The sequence below is a fragment of the Cebidichthys violaceus genome, unplaced genomic scaffold (genome assembly GCF_023349555.1).
Source record: "Cebidichthys violaceus isolate CVI_PGR_0920_01 unplaced genomic scaffold, fCebVio1.0.p SCAF_21, whole genome shotgun sequence".
In the NCBI taxonomy this organism is placed as follows: domain Eukaryota; kingdom Metazoa; phylum Chordata; class Actinopteri; order Perciformes; family Stichaeidae; genus Cebidichthys; species Cebidichthys violaceus.
This window is the reverse complement of record NW_027176384.1, coordinates 7,535,912-7,555,341: the sequence shown is the minus strand read 5'-3', so window position 1 is coordinate 7,555,341 and position 19,430 is coordinate 7,535,912. Positions and strand designations below refer to the sequence as shown.

Sequence of the window (19,430 nt, the reverse complement as noted above, 5' to 3'; positions counted from 1 at the left end):
AGGAATAACAAAAGAAGATCCAACCGACTGCAGGATCAGAATCGGAATGATTAAATAAATTAATAATTATAAATAAATAAATAACATTTTTCTGACTTTATTGACAAAGTAGGGCAACACAGCATCTTAAATAAAGGACTGTATCTATTTTATCTCGTCCATTTTCTTGTTGGGATATATGCAAGGCTTTTGAAGTGACAATAAATTGATTTTGTATTTGCTGATGTACCCTGAAACTGATATTATGGCCAATGTTAGTCTATATATATATCTATATCTATATATATATATATATATATATATATATATATATATATATATATATATATATATATATATCTATATATATATATATAAACGGCATATACCACTGATATAAACGGCATACCACTCTGATTCAACGGCATATACCACTGATCGGTACATGCCTTCAGGAAACGGTATATGCCATTGGAAAAATAGCCACATTCCGATCTTGATGGCACTCCATTTAGCACTGACACACACACGCACACGCACACACACAGCTCCACGGACAAGCAGGAATATTGATGATGGCTGTCCCTGCCGCTGATATCAGATCTTAGGCGTTAGGTCGCCTCTGACACACGTACCCTCAAACACACTCCCTTGGTGTCAGACAGCTTGAAATGTGGACGGCTTATTTGATCCCCCAGCTTCTATATTTAATTTGTTAATTTCCTATCTGACAGTGCGGGTGAGCAGGGAGACACCTCTGGTCTCTCACCACACTAACCTCCTTGCAGGAGCTAAACTTCATCCAGGAAAAAGTGAGCACGAGGAGACAGAGAGAAAGAGAGAGAGCGAGAGAGAGAGAGAGAGAGAGAGAGAGAGAGAGAGAGAGAGAGAGAGAGAGAGAGAGAGAGAGAGAGAGAGAGACTGTGTCTGTTGTATTTAATTGCTTTAAGGACACCGTTGTGGTGCAATGTCCTGGAAACCTATTGGAAAATAATGTAATCCGAGAGCAGATAGAAATAGAAATCCTTAAGCAGTCTGAAGTGTTTGGCAGACGGCCCTCTCACCGTAAATGCATGACATATGTGCTGCTGCTTTGATGGAACTCAGGAAGAACGTATGTGGAGGGGAAACAGTTAAAACTGACTTTGGGTGGCAGAGAGGCTGCGGTGAAACTCAAATATTTTAGTGCGCTGTGGACTATTCCTCCTCCTGCTTTGCCAAAATGAAGAAAAAAAAGAGGAGGACCCAAGAATGTGTTTTTAAATGCAGTTACTATATGCTCTCAAAGAGGAAATTTAATCTGTATTTGAATTTACAAAAACATGATGTCAATTCACCACATTGTCCAAGCTGTTGATCTCAAAACAAAGCTGCATTAGAACATGTGAATCTAAAATGAAAGGATGAGTCTGGCGTTCTTCATTTTTTAAAGCCAGCAAATCTCATGAAAAGACGAACATCAGCGACGTCTCAGTCCGTCTCTCACTACTGTCCCACTTGTCTATGGCGCTCGCTCATTGGTTCTCACTGAAAGTGAATCTCTAAAAACGACCTGTGAATGCATAGCTTTAACTTTTAAAAAAGCTCAGTATTTCCCAAAACAGTGTAAACAGTAAATTAGTTTGGGACTATTTTCAGCGGCGGAATAATCCACGTTTGGTGCTCTGACTATCTGTGGCAGTTAAAATAAACTACAATGTGTGTGTCCATGGTGATGAGGGAACATGTCACCCAGTGCAACGGTGTGGCTCATTGATGTGCTCTTACCATATTTAAACAACAATGGAGCTCTATGGCACAGAGAAAGAAGATGTATCAGGCTTTGACACACACATTTTACTAATTAGTAGGTACATTTATTGTTCTTTCGGGTCTTTTAATAGGATTTGATGATAATTTAAGAAATACATTATTTCATATTATCAGACGTATCCTAAAAAACTCAAAGTTCATCGTAACCAGTAACTCTCGTAAGTCTTTGAGGCGGAATGAAAAACTAAATGTTAACATTGATGTTAGCGCTATTAGCTTTCAGAGAGGAATGTGTGTCTGTATTGTAATCAGGTTGGTCATGTACCTCTTTAACACTGTCGCTTATAAAAGTTTATAAAAACACAGAGATACCTATTAGAGATAAAAATGTGTACAACATATTTCAGTCTAAATGATTCAGCTGTTAGCCGGCTGCTAACCAGCTAAGAAGTTTCATACAGAAAAATATGTCAATATATATAATATATTTAGTTATATGTCAAGACAAGAGCCATTACAGTGTCAGGAATGATGAGCTCCAATATCTCTGGTGCAACAGAAAAGAAAAACAGAAAATCAGTCATAAACAGTTTGTGGGGTCGATACAGTGTAAGGATACATATTATTATAAAAGCAGTCAAAACATTGCTTCATCTTAATACACATTTTAGATTATACATAAATGCAAATATTCAAACAAAACATAACTGGCTCTACAGAATTATATATGTACACAATACATACCTGTAATAATATATTTAGTGCCGGGATAACATTTTATTCTAATCCTTCCATTTAGAATTCATAAGCAGTGTGAAGAATTAATAAATGGTTTACGACACATGCTGCAAGTGTAAGCAGATATTTGAGCTGTTTCTGTCATGAAGCGTTTGTGTTTAAACAGATAATGAACGACAACTGTGACAACTGAACAGACACCAATGTTAATGAAGGCCATGAGATGTAGCTGAAAGCTCAGGGAGAAACCAATGGATCGTTAGTCAAACTACTGTTTTCACAATCAAGAATGAACTGTGACAACATAGAAGGAAAAAAAGAGTTCCACTCATCTCACTGTCAACAAGGAGGAGGATGGCATCACGAGGTGGTGATATTTCCAACAATAATCACTACAAAAATATTGTCAACAACATCTTTAAAAATGTTACTTATTATACATTTATCTGGTCCAGAAGGGCACTCGAGCCAAGGAAGGTGAAAGGTCACCGGCTTGAAGCAGAACAGGGACGCTCCTCTATGTGTCTACTGCTGCTCAAATCAATATTCCCTCTGCCACACACACACACACACACACACACACACACACACACACACACACACACACACACACACACACACACATACACATTCCGCTTTCCATCCCATTGCAGTAACACAGTGATTTCCTGGTTTCATTGTGCTTAAACGGAGCTGCGTGCCCAGCTCAGCCGTGTGCTGAAACCAGCCCTGGGTAATGGATCTGTGCAGCCATTGATTGTATTGGTTTGATGCCGACGCCGCTCTGTCTGAAGGGGAGGGGTCTGTACAGCACACAAACCCCTTCTTTGGGGGGTCTCAGGGCTGTTTTTTTTATGAATGAAGTGAATACCAGCTCTGAGTTAACCACACATTCTCTCAATAAACCCCCTGTTTCTGTGGAGAGGGGGAGTTCTGCAGTTGTGAAAATAAATGCGTCGTACAATCAGGTGCATTCTGATGATATTCCTGTTCAAAGCTCAGAATGTGACTGATTCTCACTGAGCTGCTCGTGGAGAGAGGCCACAGGACCGTGGGAAAGGTCCTCCACGTAAGGCACTTTATTCTTTGTGTCTGTTGTTCTTGTGTAATTGATCTCACTCCAAGTCCACGGCGGAGTGCTTCAAAGCCACACACTTTCTCTTTCTTTTCTTTTTATGGCCGCACCAAGTGAAAGAATTCTACATGTGCATACCGAGCATTGTTTTGTATTGAAGGAGAATAATTCTCCATAAAGCCTGCACATATTCACATGTCAGAATTGGTTTTACTTTTAAAACTCCTCACATCTGCGCACATCTACACTGTGTTCAAAATAATAGTAGTGTGTGTGGACAACGTTTTATTCAAACAGCCACAGATTTAAAGAAAAAGACTGTAGAAAAACGCAACGAGCTTTAGAAAAAACACCTGGAAATTGAAATGAAAATGCACTTATCACCAAGACATTTTTTACACATTAAAATGTGTCTAACATTCCCTAACACTAGACATCTGACCGTCATGTACTACACCTACAACCAGGCTTAATGAATGTGTAGTTCACTTGTATTAAGTTGTTCATGTCAAAAGGCTGCAAACTGTTTAAAAAGTCCTCGATGAGCAGCAGCTTAACACCGCAGCGTGGAGCCGATACATGTCCCTCCTTCATGTTCCACAGGAGTGGACTCTGAATGGCTGTTCAGTGTACGGCAGCAGCGGATTCCATTGAAACGTGTGAAAATGTGAATTTAATTCATAAATGCGGCCCGCCATGTCTGGCCCGCCGCCAGGATTCCGTCTTCCTCTGTTTTCTCTGGCTACCATCCAGACCCCCCCCCCCCCCCTCCACCCGTATTATCCACCCACGGGAGAGGTGATTTCTTTCCTTTTTTCCTTTTTTTCCATTTTTTGTATTTAAACCCATCCTCATTGAGTGGGTCCTGTTTTTTTTTTTTTTTTTTTTTGGAGTGGGCTGTGGATGCGCTTGTTATGCCCACACTTCTCAGACGATCCGTGCCGAGCTGTCACGCCTCGCTGCAGCGTGGTTCCTGCCCCCGGTGCCGCGGTGCCTTCTAGCCGAGTTTGAGTCAGAGCCGCTCGGCGTCTCGGGCTCCGTCGTCCCCCGGTGTTCCGTCTCCTTCTGCTCACTGAATCAAAAGCCTTCAAAGCTGCTCACCGGCTCATTTTATCGGCTTCATAGCCGCCGGGTCCTACAAGTGGACGGCAGACCCGTGAAAGTGAGGGATTGAAAGTATCTCACTTTTATTTCTTGCCCTTTTTTTCTGTTCACCGGGAGGAACGGAGCAGCAGTAGCGGGAACCATGAGCGGACGCGGGGACGAGGCCGGGGAGAGCTCCGGCTCTCAGGAGCCCACTACGGGGGCCACGGAGCCCCAGAAGAGGAGGCCGGGGAGACCGAGGAAGCCCCAAAAAGTAAGCTCGTGTCTCGCTGTTCACTGAGGGCGCTCCGCGGACAGGCGAAAGAATGAGATCCAGACTGTAGTCCATCTGCACATTGTTCCGCCTTTAGACGTTTGCTTTGGTCGGAGAGTTGAGGTAAAACTTTAGCGGTGACTTACTGAGGTTAAGTTTAGCAGTCTGTCTTATGGAACTATATTCGGTCTTAAAGTGAGCTGGTTTTGTAATTGATTGTTCCAGCGCATGCAACCCTCCGTAGCTTCTTGTGTTTAGTAGCCTGAATATTCTATTTATAAGGAACGCCATTAACAACTATGTTTCCCCAAATACACTGCTGTTTGGGACTTCATGTATGCTGAACAGGCTCCATACACACGACCAGGAATGCGCCTGTTTACAGTTTGGCTCTGGTCGATGATCTTTAATTGACAACATGAGTGAAAAGAAAAGTGCGGGCACGAATGCTCTGAATGTCTCTGTCAATGACTTTCTGTGAATGTGTTTATGGATGAGATTCACTGGTGAGTCACAGTCTTATTCCAAATTTCACACCGAAATCACGTCCACGGACGCGGCTGCAGTGTGACTGTGGGTGAGAGACACCGGACACGTTCAGACAGCTGGTTGTTTTGGAGAGTCAAAGTTAAAGATTGTGTGACATTTAAAAATGGAAAACCAGACTGAATAATAGTTCCCTCTCATTTATTCCCCCTATGGTACTTAGACACACACACACACACACACACACACACACACACACACACACACACACACACACACACACACACACACACACACAACCTTTGTCCCTCTTTTGGTCTTGAACCATAAAGCAATGACCAAATGGGGAGGAGGTTAAAAGCTTTTTGTTTCCTGTCCCTGGACACCCATGTCATGTCCACCCCCCCTCCCCCCTTACCTTTCAGGAGCCCAGCGGAGAGCCTGTCCCCAAGCGACCGAGGGGCCGCCCCAAAGGAAGTAAGAACAAGGGCCCCTCCAAGGCGGCGCAGAAGGTGAGGAGCCTCGGCACCTGAACGACACACGTCACTTCCCCTTCACCGACTTACGTCACATAATCAATATGTGGCTACATTACGATTTGTCTCAAATCGTAATGTAGCTTTCTCTCTTTGTCATTTTACATTCTCTTTCAGCATTTTTAACATTTGATATGTAATATTTAAACTGAAAACACAAGATGAACACAGACGAGTCATCCGGGTCACCATGTCTCGAGTCAAGTCGCAAGTCTTTAACTTCCAAATCGCAGTTCATTTATTTATTAAGTCAAGTTGCAAGTCATCAAAACAATGACTCGAGTCGACGCGAGTCCAAGTCACACTGACTCGATCCCACATCTGCGAGTCACATAGAGTATACATGTGTTTGTGGATGTATGCAGAGGGTGTATGGGTTATGTATCATTAAACACAGAAATGTCTCATATTGACACTTATGCTTGTCCGCTGCCAGCATGTTCCCGTCCTAAAGAGCGCTGTACCTCAACAAGACCTCCCAAGTATAGAAACCCACCTGCAACTGCGAACTCATATGAAACCACAGGAACCTGTTTGTGCATCTGTGATGATGGGAAACACGCGGCCATAACTCACCAGCACTCTCACAGACTGCGCAGGCGAGAGATATGAGTGACAAATCAGAAAAATATTAAAGTCGAGAAGAAAAGACAATCCCGGGGAAAAGATTCAGAACTTTACAGCAACTTTCCCACCTCACCTTTTTAAGGCTGCGACGCTGTTAATCCCAGCGAGGCTGGGCGAGTCCCCCATGTCTTCACCCATTAGTTAGATGAAGCTGTGTTAGGCTCACGATGACAGCGGCCTTAGTGCTCCCTTGCCACCATGAACCACTGTAAACATTCCCAGCACTTTGAACGGTGAACCACTCTGCTCTCGCCGTAATCCGGTCTCGTCTCATCTGGTACTGCTATGATAAACAGTGAAGATATCAATCTTTCCAGATGAAAGAGTCCCGGGGTCGGCCCACACCTTTAACTTATGCTCTTTCAAAAGTTCACTTCCCCTCCCCACATCAATCACCTCTGCAATCTCTGACAGATATCATGGCAGCTTGTGAGTAGAAACAATTGTACTGCAAACCTCAACTCCACTATTTAAACAAAATACGGACCTTTTCACACTATTCTGACAAATAAGGCATTATTTACAGAAAATGTCAGGTTAGGGTTGAATACAAATAAAGGAGGTCTTTGAATCTGAGGCGAGGAGTGGTCTTTTGTTTGAACACTAAAAATAACCTCCTGACAAAGCTTTGTGAATAATTACAGTTGTGTCATTACTTCCATTAAGGTGCAGAGGTGGATGGATGGATGAACAAAGTGTTTGAATGCTTCAGCGTGCTTCACACAAAAAGGGTCCCACATCCGGGTGTCTGACCTATTCTCTATGGCCACACTCGAAGGCGGGACAAAAAGCCTGCGGTGTCGTAGCGGTCTCGACGTGATGAATCGTCCGAATGGGAATAACGGTTTAGGCTTTCGGACAACCTCTCCTTGCAGACATTTTGCACACACAAAAAGTTTAGGTTCATACAGAAGTTGGGGGGGGGGGGGGGGAAAGCTCTACCAAGTTCAAACCTCGTCTATTTTCACACCTGCACACACGTGGCCACATAGATTTTGCTGTAAGAAAGCAGGTTTTGTGACATTCAAACAATTCAACAAACACTGTGTTTTAAGCAGACTACAGCCTTGACTATAAAGGAAGTGGATCAGAAAACTAAAATATTTTTTGTGACGGAAAGCACTGACAGATGATGAGCTGTACCCAGTATGCCGTTTAGCGTGTAACACTTAATATTGTAGCTAGCAACTAAGAGCAAGCATGCTGTTTGGCTTATAACAGTTAATATTGTAGCAAACGATGGAGAGCTATCTGTTCAGGGCAGGCTTGGCATTTAACAGTTAATATTAGTAGCGAGTCACGCTCAGCGAGCTGTACCCAGCATGCCATTTGGTAGCGCAACAGTTCATATTGTTTCTAGTGTTGGAGAGCTAGCTGTACCCAGCATGCAGTTCGCAGGTCAACATTTGTATTTTTGAGTGAAATGTCTCACCTATTGAAATGTGATCAAATTAAAACATTTCTTTTGCCAAATCCTTTGTTTTATGACTAAATCCTTGCAAAAGTAATGACATCCCCATCACCCTCACCATCCTCAGCTGTGGTTTGTGTTAACTACAATTAATCAGCAAATGGTAGCATGCTAAACAGCAACGCTTTAGCATTCCACTCAGAGCACCGCTTTGCGTTTGCGTACAGCCTCACGGAGCATGCCTGTAGACTGGCAGTCTTGTTAGCACGTGTTCATGAAAATGGTCACATTCATCTTTTTTTCTGTGATGGTGATTTGTAATGGCTGTGGAAGGCGATCCTGCTGATCGCTGGGTTTTCAGGGCTGCTGCTATGTGAAACTCACGGATGATTAATTGAACAGGGTGTTGTCTTTCAGACAATTAATTCTCCACATTAAAAATGCAGCATCCCAAACAGAGAACTGGGATTACGGTACAGAGATTGGCTGTCCTGCAATGTGATACGTCATGATAGACACAAGCATTAAGCAGAGCATTAGAACATCACAAGGCATCATCATTGCGTTGGTTCTTAATATAGATTTAAAACACGTTATGCAATATTAAGGCACTGCGATTATTTATATTATATTCATAGATTCATTTTTTTTTTTTTAAACCTCGGAAAACACATTGAGGGAGAATACTCATTTTCATTGATGCCAAGGTACACATGCAATACACAACTAAAATCAATCAGCAATAAAAGAAGAATACATGGTTATATCAAATAAAACAACAATAAAACAAATCTAGTTAAAAGCAATGCTAGTAAGATTAGCAATTAAACCTTGGAATTATCTCTGCGTTATAAATAAGTTTAACTTAAAGTTTTTATTGAAGCATATGCATAAGTATGTGGAGCACAGTAACAAAATCAGATCTCCCTAACTCTGAATTCATTTTTGGCACCTGCAGGGTGAGCCGTGTCTGTAAGCGTGTACAATGGCTACCAACATTACAAGACAGCAGGGCTGAGAGGGGGGGGGGGGGGGGGGGGGGTGATGAACCTTAAGGTTGAGTGATATATTGCATCTAAAGGTTTGATGAGAGTTGAACTGCCCGACCTCCCATTAATAACCCGGTAGTACAATACAGAGAGGAAAACTTTTTCTTTTTCTTGTATATAATGGAAAGCAAGATTTACTTCTAACAATAAATCTGAGCTTTGCTCACAACAAGCCAATATGGACTTAAATCGTACGTTTTTCATCTACGCAAATGCCTTAAAATAAATAAAAATGGGCCTTCCAACAACCCCAATGTCACTTTATACATGCTGCATCTTTTCTGGAGGATTGTCACTTTTCTCAACTTCCCCATCAACCTTACATATCCTGGATCAATATCAAATCTTAATGCCTTAAGCCGGAATTATACTTTCCGTGTTTGCGAGGGTCCGTGTGACTTGTCCTTCCTGTAGACGCCGATCTGCTGCATATGTGTTGAACGAGTCCTTCAAGCGGACTCCAGAAAGTCGTATTAATCGAGCTACTACCTGTTCGTGGAATCGGTGGTACTCAATACTAATAATTGTATTTAATAAAAACCCAACACTGGTTGCAGGCAAAAGAAAGATGGCTTCTAAATGTTTCAGCAATGAGAAAGTACATTTAACAACTGTTGTTTTTCTGTGCACACCATAGTATTAGCCACTACTTTGAGTGGATGGCCAAGACAGAGACATGGTCTAAGAGGACTTTTTTGAATCTGGGATCCAGCAGGTGACGAGTTAAAACACTCCCCCTGCAATGTGACCAAACTGGGTGGCGTGTGCTCGGTGTCAGGATGACAGAGGAGCTGGTGTTTACTGAACCAAATAGCTGCAGAAAGCCACACACATGCCCACTACACCACCACCGATACTTGCTGGTCATTGTCTGCTAAATTAATCGCAGGTCAGCAGTTTGACTAAGATCTCACCTGACTCGCTGCTAACCAGAGCCAGGATAAATCCGATGAATTATTGACTCAGGTCTGCTCTTGGTAATTGTGGGTGACTGCAGAGCTTGGCTTTTTGACTGCATTGGACGGTCTGCAGGGTATAATCTCTCCCACAAACATCATCTTAGTAAGAAAAGGTAATTCCCTCCCCTCAAGCCGAACACACAGGGACATTCCAGGTTTTCATTTCACAGTAAGAGAATGCTCTGTAAACACGCATACTTGGCACATTTCTAACTCAGGCCATGTGCATGCTGATGTGGATACAATTGAAAATGTTCTCCTCTCAGCTCACAAATATGTTGTTCCATTTTAATTAATTTCCCAAAACAGCAGTTTTTAGCAAACATGAGTTAAACAGAAAGAAATAGTGTGTTTTTTCGGGACTATTTTAAGCGGTGGTTTAATCCACATTTGGCGCTTTAGTGTGTATTTACTTAACTTGATTTATTTCTATATGTGCTGCTCTTCCATTTTCTCTCCATTGCAGCAACCTACAGACAGAAGGGAAACAATAGGGAAGTGAAGGGACACTCAACGGGACAGAGACGCAAGACGCAAACTCCCCCAGCTGATTTTAATTCAAAATATTTCTATCTCTGATAGTGCTACGCTCTTATGTGAGTGCTCTGATGAATGAATGTAGGCATATTCTTTTCAAAATATATCTAGTCAGACAGGTTGAGAACAAACCCTCAGGTTAAACTGTCTGTTCTAAACTAATCTATCACAGTTTACAGAGCCACTGCTTCAGCTGTGACCTGCTTAACTGGTGTGGCCCCCTAATACCTTAAAACGTGTGGCAGAGTGAACGTCTTGGCTGATCAGGTGTTTTCCGTCAAATGTTCATGTCGTGAAGTGATGGTCAGGATGAAGACTGATTAATGTATTTCTCTTTAATATATGTCTTCACAGAAAGCTGAGGCAACCGGGGAGAAAAGACCCAGGGGGCGACCCAGGAAATGGGTGAGTGAGTGGTTTTCTTGAGGTCTGAGCATGTGTCTGGCACGCTGGATAGTGGAATACACATTGTACACAACACACAACATGAGGAGTTGTGCCAGTTGATGAAATATATTTGTGGCAGGAGGTAAAAGTCCAAAAATATTTGTTTCTTTTCATTCAAAGGCATTTTGTGTAGGTTAGCTGGTATATTGCATGGTTTTAATTTGTATTTAGATGGACTGTTTCACTACATTGTGGTCATCTCTCGATATTAACTTTCATTATGTGGCCTGAATACATTCAGAGGTTTCTCTCCTGGTTATTGCTAGTGTGTGTGTGTGTGTGTGTGTGTGTGTGTGTGAGTGTGTGTTAGTGTTCAGGCATATCTCCATAATGTTAGTGTTATCAGTCCGAGAAAATGTTTACTCTTCACTGCTGGTCGCAGGAATACTTAAATAATTCCAGTGACAGCTTGAAGGCCTCAGTGTTTATCAGCTCCAAAGTAACAGGCCTGATTGATAGTGCGGGGAAAAGCAGTCGGCAGTTAGAAGTGACACCTGGAAGGGCGAGGAGAGATGCAGGGAACTTTCTCCTGCGTTTTTATGTGTGAAAGGGGAAAAAAATAAGAAGTAAGAGCCTACAAGAACGGAGTCATAAAGTGTGGATTTTATATTTATTTTCATTTCCTGGAAGGAATGGTGTATTCTAAGAATCAACTGTAAGCATATCTAGTGTATTCCCCGATGAAGAAGACTCTATGCGATGGCTTCAAAAGCTACAGCAAGTAAATGAACTGCTTGGTTCACATGCATTTACACTGAATCCTCAGTCTTTATCCCTCAGCTGCCATGACAACTCTGCAGGCTTTATGTCAAGTCTTGTGTCTTTGGGGTGACTCACAGTAGCATTTCATGGGCATGTTTGAGGCTACTAAGACCAGACAAAAAAGGTGAAACACACTTCTAGGCCAAATATGAATTCCGTCATGCTTTACCAGTACTACACTAACTTTTAAAAGTAGTTGCAGGCTGGACACCAGCCATCAGCTTTTTGGTTGCTGAAACTGAAATACATTACATTACATTACGGTCATTTAGCAGACGCTTTTATCCAAAGCGACTTACATTTCAGTATCTATCTAAATAATGGTTGCCATTTTTAGTCACCTTATATTTTGAGTAATTAAAGGTAGGGTTGGTAATTTTATTCAAAGATATTTTAGATTTTTGTTGACATTCTCATAACATCATGACGGCAATTGACGAATCAGTCTGTGAGTACTAACAATAGCCATGTTTCGTTGCTTACGTTCACCATAAAATAATTGGGGGTGTGGCTTTGGAGGGATGGCTGATTGGACAAGCTGTCAGTGGCATCCTGTACCAACACGTGTAGCAGAGTCACATGCAGCGTTGTGTGGGTCTGGTTCTAACTGTAACATCAATATTTAAACATCACTCATTTTTTAAGTATTCAAAGTGTATTTATATTAGGGTGCTTGTTTTGCCTTTTGCAATTTTTCTGAAAGTTGTGATATATCCCACTTGGCATTAAGCACTACGTCAGTGCCTGGAAGAGCCTTACCTCAGACAAGTCTTTCTCTTGTCTAAAGTCCATCCTATTTCACATGACATTAGTCCCACTTCTTTGCTTGGTCATTCTCAATAATACATCTAGCCTGTCCTTTATTTCCTGAATGGGGTCATGTGTGAGAGGGAGCAGGGATCAATATTCAGGGAAATCTGAAAGACCTCGTAACATTTCAGGAAAAATGCTGGTACGTCTGTGTTGATTAACGGCGCATTCACGTGGAGCAAGCGGACCAATCACAAAACTTTGAAACAGAATTTTGTTTACGTTTTAAAAATTCACGGCAATGGTTTTGAAAGTGATTGGATAACTAAAAAACAGTTTCTTGCCCGCCATTACCGCCATCTGCTGGACTGTCCCTTGCCCCATCTATTCATTGCCATGGCATGTGTGAAAAGGCGCAACACAAAAATGTTCCAGAATGTAGTGCATGTGTAAAGGCTCAATGAACGAATGAAGGCCAGATCCTTTAAATGCATCAATTAGTTACTGTTTTTCTGACTGGATGCAGCGTTGTTTTAACGTAAAGGACTGTTTCTGATCTGAATCCCTGCTTCGGGGGTTTGCAGCATTAACAACAGACATGATGTTTACTGTGATGGCTTAAAGTCTGAAAGCAAACTATAAGGCTACATCCATACTACTCCGTTTTCGTTTGGAAACGGAGTTTTCAAACAAAAACGATCTCCGTCCACACAGCGTTTCAGCCATCATTTCCGAAATGATCTCCGTCCAGACTACACGCCTGAAAACGAATATCACGTGACTCTTCACGTACACTGGACATGCGCCAATGTAAACAGGAAGTAGATTGTTGTATTTTGTAACTAAGCAACCAGAGTAGTAAAGTAGTCTTTAACGATCGTAAGTATGTGTTTGATACTTAAGATCTTCTCTAAAATCTTCCTCTATAAACTCAAACAGATACAGTTTGTGGAAAGTTTAATACGTTTTATTTTTCAGACTTAACGTTAGTTACAGCGCTGCGGGTTTCTCTCTCTCTCTCTCCGTTCACTGATCTCTCTCTCTCCCTCTCTCTCCGCTCACTGATCTCTCTCTCTCTCACACCGCTCACTGATCGCTACAAAAACAGCTGTTTCCTCCGCAGACATGCAGACTTTAACTGGACAACAGCTGCTAGTAAAGACAACAAGGTCAGCAATGCCTGTAATCAGTTGTCCGCGTTAAATTAACCTGGTTGTCGATAGCGGGTGTCTACGTCATCGTTTCCAAACTTATGCGTTTCCGTCCTTCCAGACGAATACGCTACCCGGAGTTTTCAAAGTTATCCGGCTTCGGGATCGTTTCTAAACTCCTCCGTTTACGGTGCTCGAAAACGCCGGCGTAGTGTGGACGCTCAGTGTAAACGTAGCAAAACACATGCGTTTCCAAACGAAAACGGAGTAATGTGGATGTAGCCTAAGTCTCGGCAAGTTGGATCTCATAGGGAGCTGCGAATCACTAGAGAGCAATCGTCATCTGGAAAACACAACTTCATGGTAAAATAATGTTGCTTGTGGTAAACATGTTAAAATGTGGAAAAACACTGCAGTGAACTGCCGTAATATCGAAAATAATTAATATCAGAACAGTGTTCTGTTAACCATCTAATCAGCTCCCAGCTGTGTGCAGCTTCTGAACCCTTGGACTGAACTGATAAAACAGTTAAGGTTTACTGCAGGTTCCTCTTTGTTGTGCTGCCTACTGGGGCCTGCATGTCCCAGGTACACACACCAGCATCCACCCATGCAGTGGCATCCATTACTTTACGTCAACCCTTCTGGCAGAACTACAGACGGGCCACATCGCAAACTAGTCAGTTGTGTATTGTAGATAGTGTGTCTTTCTGGATGAATTAAAACTCCTCAATTAGCATTAGCATGCTCAATTGAGCTACATCCCACATAGTAAATGCTATAGCTAACCAAAACTAGCAGAAGGTGTTGACAAGTTATAAACTGTGTAATTTGCTTCAATTTACTCTCTGCTGGTTAACTGAAATATAAAAAATATGAAATATATTCACTTCAGTTCTATAATCAAAAGTTACATGAAAGCATGTCATCCTTTGGCTCAGACAGTGCAGTAGTGTTGGCTGAACATGAGATGGGAGAATCCACTGTGCATGCTGAGGGATAAGTGAGTGTCTATATAATGGACTGATCAATCTGAGAGTATTCGAAAAAGTTCAGTTGAGAGATGATGTCTAGATGCATTCATATACAGATATCTGTTAAGTGATGAATTCAAAATCTGTGATAGCAGATGGGTTCAGAGATTGAAGGGATTGAATATTGGCCCGAATCTACTACACTACTCAGACTCCAAATGGAGTGCAAACGGAAATCAGAACGCTTCCAATGCCAAAATCATGTCCTGTTGCCAACAGATTCTGCATTCATTTGCAGCTATCTGTTTATAGAGATAACAACCTTTAGGTCAGCTGGTGGAGTGCCTCTGTGACTGGGGTTTGTATTTGCGTTATTCAGCGTCATGCACTGCTTACCCCTCTGTACCACCACCATGCAACTGGCAGGAACTGCTAGGGTTAGTCAGACCCGGCTGATCCAAGGTCAGTCCCTCATCGGTATGCATTCTTGCTCTTCCACCGTATGGCCGCAGGTCCTGTCTTCTGTGTGCAGGTGCCGGGATGGATAGGCAGACCTCTGCCAAGCTGAACAGCTTCCTCTGCTAGTAAAAGCTTGAAGGGGGAAGCTCTGCTCTCCAATAGATTGCATTCATCAGTTGTGCACAGTTCCCCTTTTCTGCTGCCAAATGGCGACTGTCCATTGGATTGTATGTAAAGCTTTGGCATCCCTAACACTTGACTGCCTATATGAAAGGCCCTATTGTTGCCATGGTAATAACAAGTAAAATAGTAAAAACAAAAGTTGCATTTATATAGTGCCATCTCATTGAAGTAATGGCTTTTTGGTAGGGGACTAGGACCTGGCGACTTGTGTGTTTTGAACAGGCTGCTCTTGTGTAGTTGCGCTGTTGAGTTTGTTCAAAAGGTGTGTCATGGAGGTCAGTGTGACATAAGCATTTGTGTGTATGAAGGATAAGAATTTCCTCCCAATAAACAAACAAGTTCTTACCTTGAATCTGAGCCAATGGCAAAGATCAGTTCACCCAAAGCACACACACGCACACACACACATATATATATTCATATATATAAAAAAATGTCTGCCCGTGGCTCTTTTTGATAGGTGATTGGAATTTCATTGATCCTCCTCAAAGTATCCAAACGCCAGATCTTGGTGAGGTTTTGTGTCAGACCTGCCATTTTAGGGGCAACTGTGGCTCAGTGGTAGAGCAGGGTCGTCTATCAATCAGAGGATTGGCGACTCCGCTAGGCCATGTTGATGTGTCCTTGGGCAAGACACTTAACCCCAAATTGCTCCCGCAGGCTTTTCCGGTGGTGTGTGAATGGTTGTAAATGTTAGATAGTCCTGATGTGCATGCAGCACCTTGCATGGTAGCTAGCCCCTGTCATCAGTGTATGAATGAATGTTGTGAATGGGTGTTAATGGGTGAATGGGTGTTAATGGGTGTTAATGAGCTTTGAGTGGTCAGAAGACTAGTCCATTTACCATTTTGACGCACAGGTAACACAAGTTGTGAGACATTAATAAGAGTCATCTACAGACTTAGAGGGGGTGCTTCTAACAGGAATTCTGCAGACTAGTCTGCTGCCAGACTATATTTTATTATACATAATGATATCCTTTTGTCTTGAATGCTAATTCAATAGAATGTGTACTTCCTTTACAACGTTGCTGTCAAAAACAGTGCTGAGGAGTCTGGAGATAATCCTTGTAATACAAGAACAAATGAGGCTTCAATCAAGTGGAACAAAGATGATTAGTCTAGTAATGCTTTAACAATACAGAGCAGGAATTGCACCATTTGTATTTGTATAGAAAGGACAGGAAAGAGGGGAACATATTATTCTGCATCACCGTTCTCTATTTATGCATTGCTTCCCTTTCCACTGGTCAGCCAGTTCCCCTCAATGAGGGTTCGGAAGCCAAACCATTTCGCTGCCTGTCCTGCTGCCTTCCATACAGCTGCCTCTTTGTGATTCTCTGCAGTCACATCCGACGTAACCAACACCCAGGACACACTCATACCCATCTCCCCTTTCTGCACTCGTATTGGTGTTAAATGGAGTCTACTGTGAGACTAATGCCCTCTGCATTAAATGTGCGGAAATGACTAAGTGAATGGCCAAGGGAACACAAGTGCTGTGGCATGGGTGTGTGTTTAGGGGAGTTAATCTAGTGTGAAAGAGAGAGGTCTACTCCCATCTCACACAAGACTTTGCTGCTCTTGGCCTCGGGTCAGACGCTGAAGGCAGGTGCCAAGCAATGAAATCAGAGCTCGGGGGAGAAGAGAAGTAAGAAAGTCTGGCAGAGGTGATGAGCAGCACAATTTGGAGTTTGCCCAGCGGCTTTGAAAAAGTGACGAGGAAGGCCTGGAAAGTCCTCAGAAATTAGCAGCATGTGATCACTTCTTTCCTTTGAATGTCTGCATGTGTAAAGGTAGGGGTAATTGCACTATTGTGATCAATGTCAGACATTGAAACACTTTTTATAGCGTTGGCAAGCCTCACAGAGAAAATATGGAACTTGGCCTCCAGGCTCTCTGGGCAACAGATTCTCCGGGAGAGTTGGTCTCCAGAGTGAGTCAGGGGCTGAATCAGGGTTGTGGGGCACAAACAAGACTAACAAGAAAAAACTCATTCTTGACCCCTGCCTCTGGCACGATTCACCATCAGTTCGCGGCCTCAACCAATAGCATAGACATGGTTGTGTTTGACTTTGATTGGCACTTCCCACATTCACCACAAATACCGCCTCGGGAAGGCGGTGGTCACTTGCCTGCATTCGGGCATATGTAACAGTGCCCTTACGTGTTCACACAAAACGAATTTTAGCAACAAACACAAAATTTAGCGCCAGCCGAAGCGAATAAGAGTCCAAATATTTGAGTGAGAAATTTGTGTGACACTGTGTTGCGAAAGCCAGTGAACATTGAGATTCTCTTGTAGTTGTTGAATCAGAACCCGGACGAAACTCATTGTGTATAAATGTATGTGTATAATCAATAATGTAGCCTCCATATTTTTGCCTAATTAAGATGAGAGTTTGAGTGTTGATGGAGCAGCTTAACGTTATCTTAGCCTAGCCCTCATTAATCCAAACTCCATTCAGAAAACAAGCATTTTAAAAGTAGTTTGCTCGTCATCTTGCAGACAGACCTGACAAAGCATGAATTCAGACTTTTTACAAATCAACATTATTATGCAGTTATTTAGGCATCCTTTTGATCCGTTTATTGCAACTTAATGAGTATTTTGAGTTGATAACTCAGCAAAAGTGGGTATTTCTTCCATTGTGGATGACGGAAAGAAACGTTGTTGGTAAGACCCTCCTTGTAGATACCAAACAGCTTCTCATTTGTTGTGAACACAGCATTAGACTTCCACTTGATATTCATGCCCATCACTTAATTTTAGGTATTTTTTGTGTTGGATCTGGCAGGAGCGTGTTTGGTTATCAGCAAGTATGAAAACTAAATTATTGACATTAATGAAATTATGAATATCAAAAAGATTATTAACACATATTAATAATAACAGGACACCACTCTAAAATCAGGTACCAATAACTAAACTATAAATGAAGTCTCAAAATTGGTGTGCACTCAAAATGTCAATAGTCAAAGTACTATTCCACATTCAGAGTGAAAGGTTTGAATTCGAGCACAGGCCACATATCAAGCTATTATCACAATACACATGCACAAAGTAATCACAGATAGCTTCTCTTTAAAGTACAACAGAGTTTATTGAATTCCAATAGTATTGATCAAGTCAAATAATATCTAAACCAGAGGTAGCCAACACGGTGCCCGTGGGCACCTGGTCGCCCGCAGGGAACACGTGAGACGCCCGCAAGGCATGATCTAAAAATAGCACTAGTCACCATGGAGCTCAGTCTAAAATTTTTAGTTGCTATTCTTTTTTAATCAAAAACGCTTGCATTATTGTAGATTTTAAAATGACAATATGTCTTGTCATAAGCAAATTGGGTACCCGGAGGCGCACGGCGGACAGCCAGGACGAGGTTGCTGCACCGCACTAGGTTTTCAGGTTCTGAATGGCAGGGCGCTTCCCATTGGCGCCGGAGGCGCGCTGCCAGCGCACCCCGTCGTCAGGTCCGTCAGTCCTCGGAACAGGCCGCGGGGCAACAACTCGTGGGTGGCGGGGGCAGAGGCGAGGCAATGCAATCTGACTGAAAAGGCCCAGACTAGAGGTTTGAACGTGGGCGCCCAAAGACGCTCGCGCACCTTGGAGGGTTGGATCACCCCCTCGGCTATAGATGAGACTTTTTACTAGTTTCTTCGTGGAGAAAAAGGTACCATTCGAAAAGCTGGTGTCGATGACAACAGACGATAACTTTGTTATTCAGAAAGTTTGTATCAAACAAGTAGCCCTTCTTACTACTCAGTACCCTTGAAGTAGCTCTCAGTTTCAAAAAGGTTGGTGACCCCTGATCTAAACATAATCTAAACCTAACAACAACTACTATGCAATTACGAGCCTACTATCTAAAATCAGCAAACAATTTGTAGTGAGAGAGTATGTGTGTGTGTGTGTGTGTGTATGTATGTGTATGTCTGTGTCTGTGTGTGGGTGTGTGTAGGGGGAGAAGCAAGAAAACTATAAAAATGGCGGAACAGAGATAGGACTACCAAAAATGGCGGAGGTTTTGTACGTGATCACGCTACGCAAAACTACAAAAATAACTTGTAGTTTCTGTTCCCAACCTTACTCGCGGTGACTGATCTAAACATAACACTATTACAGCAGCATGTAATACAACAGTAGTTTCTTTACAGCACTAATGGAACTTGGTGGTTTGTAAACATACACAATAACA

The 19,430-nt window shown here is 42.4% G+C and overlaps 1 protein-coding gene across 2 annotated transcripts in view; it reads left to right on the top strand.

The window, feature by feature from the left end:
- Positions 1-4,420: 4,420 nt before the first annotated feature.
- Positions 4,421-19,430, top strand: part of hmga2 (high mobility group AT-hook 2) — a 38,761-nt gene continuing 23,751 nt past the window's right edge. Inside the window, exons 1-3 of one of the 2 annotated variants that reach the window (XM_068717135.1) lie at positions 4,421-4,901; positions 5,813-5,899; positions 10,861-10,911. In XM_068717135.1, coding sequence (XP_068573236.1) covers positions 4,791-4,901; positions 5,813-5,899; positions 10,861-10,911 — 249 coding nt within the window. In that variant the 5' untranslated portion in view covers positions 4,421-4,790. Of the gene's footprint in view, positions 4,902-5,812; positions 5,900-6,359; positions 7,059-10,860; positions 10,912-19,430 lie in introns of those variants that run through there. The other variant, XM_068717134.1, reaches the window with a different exon arrangement.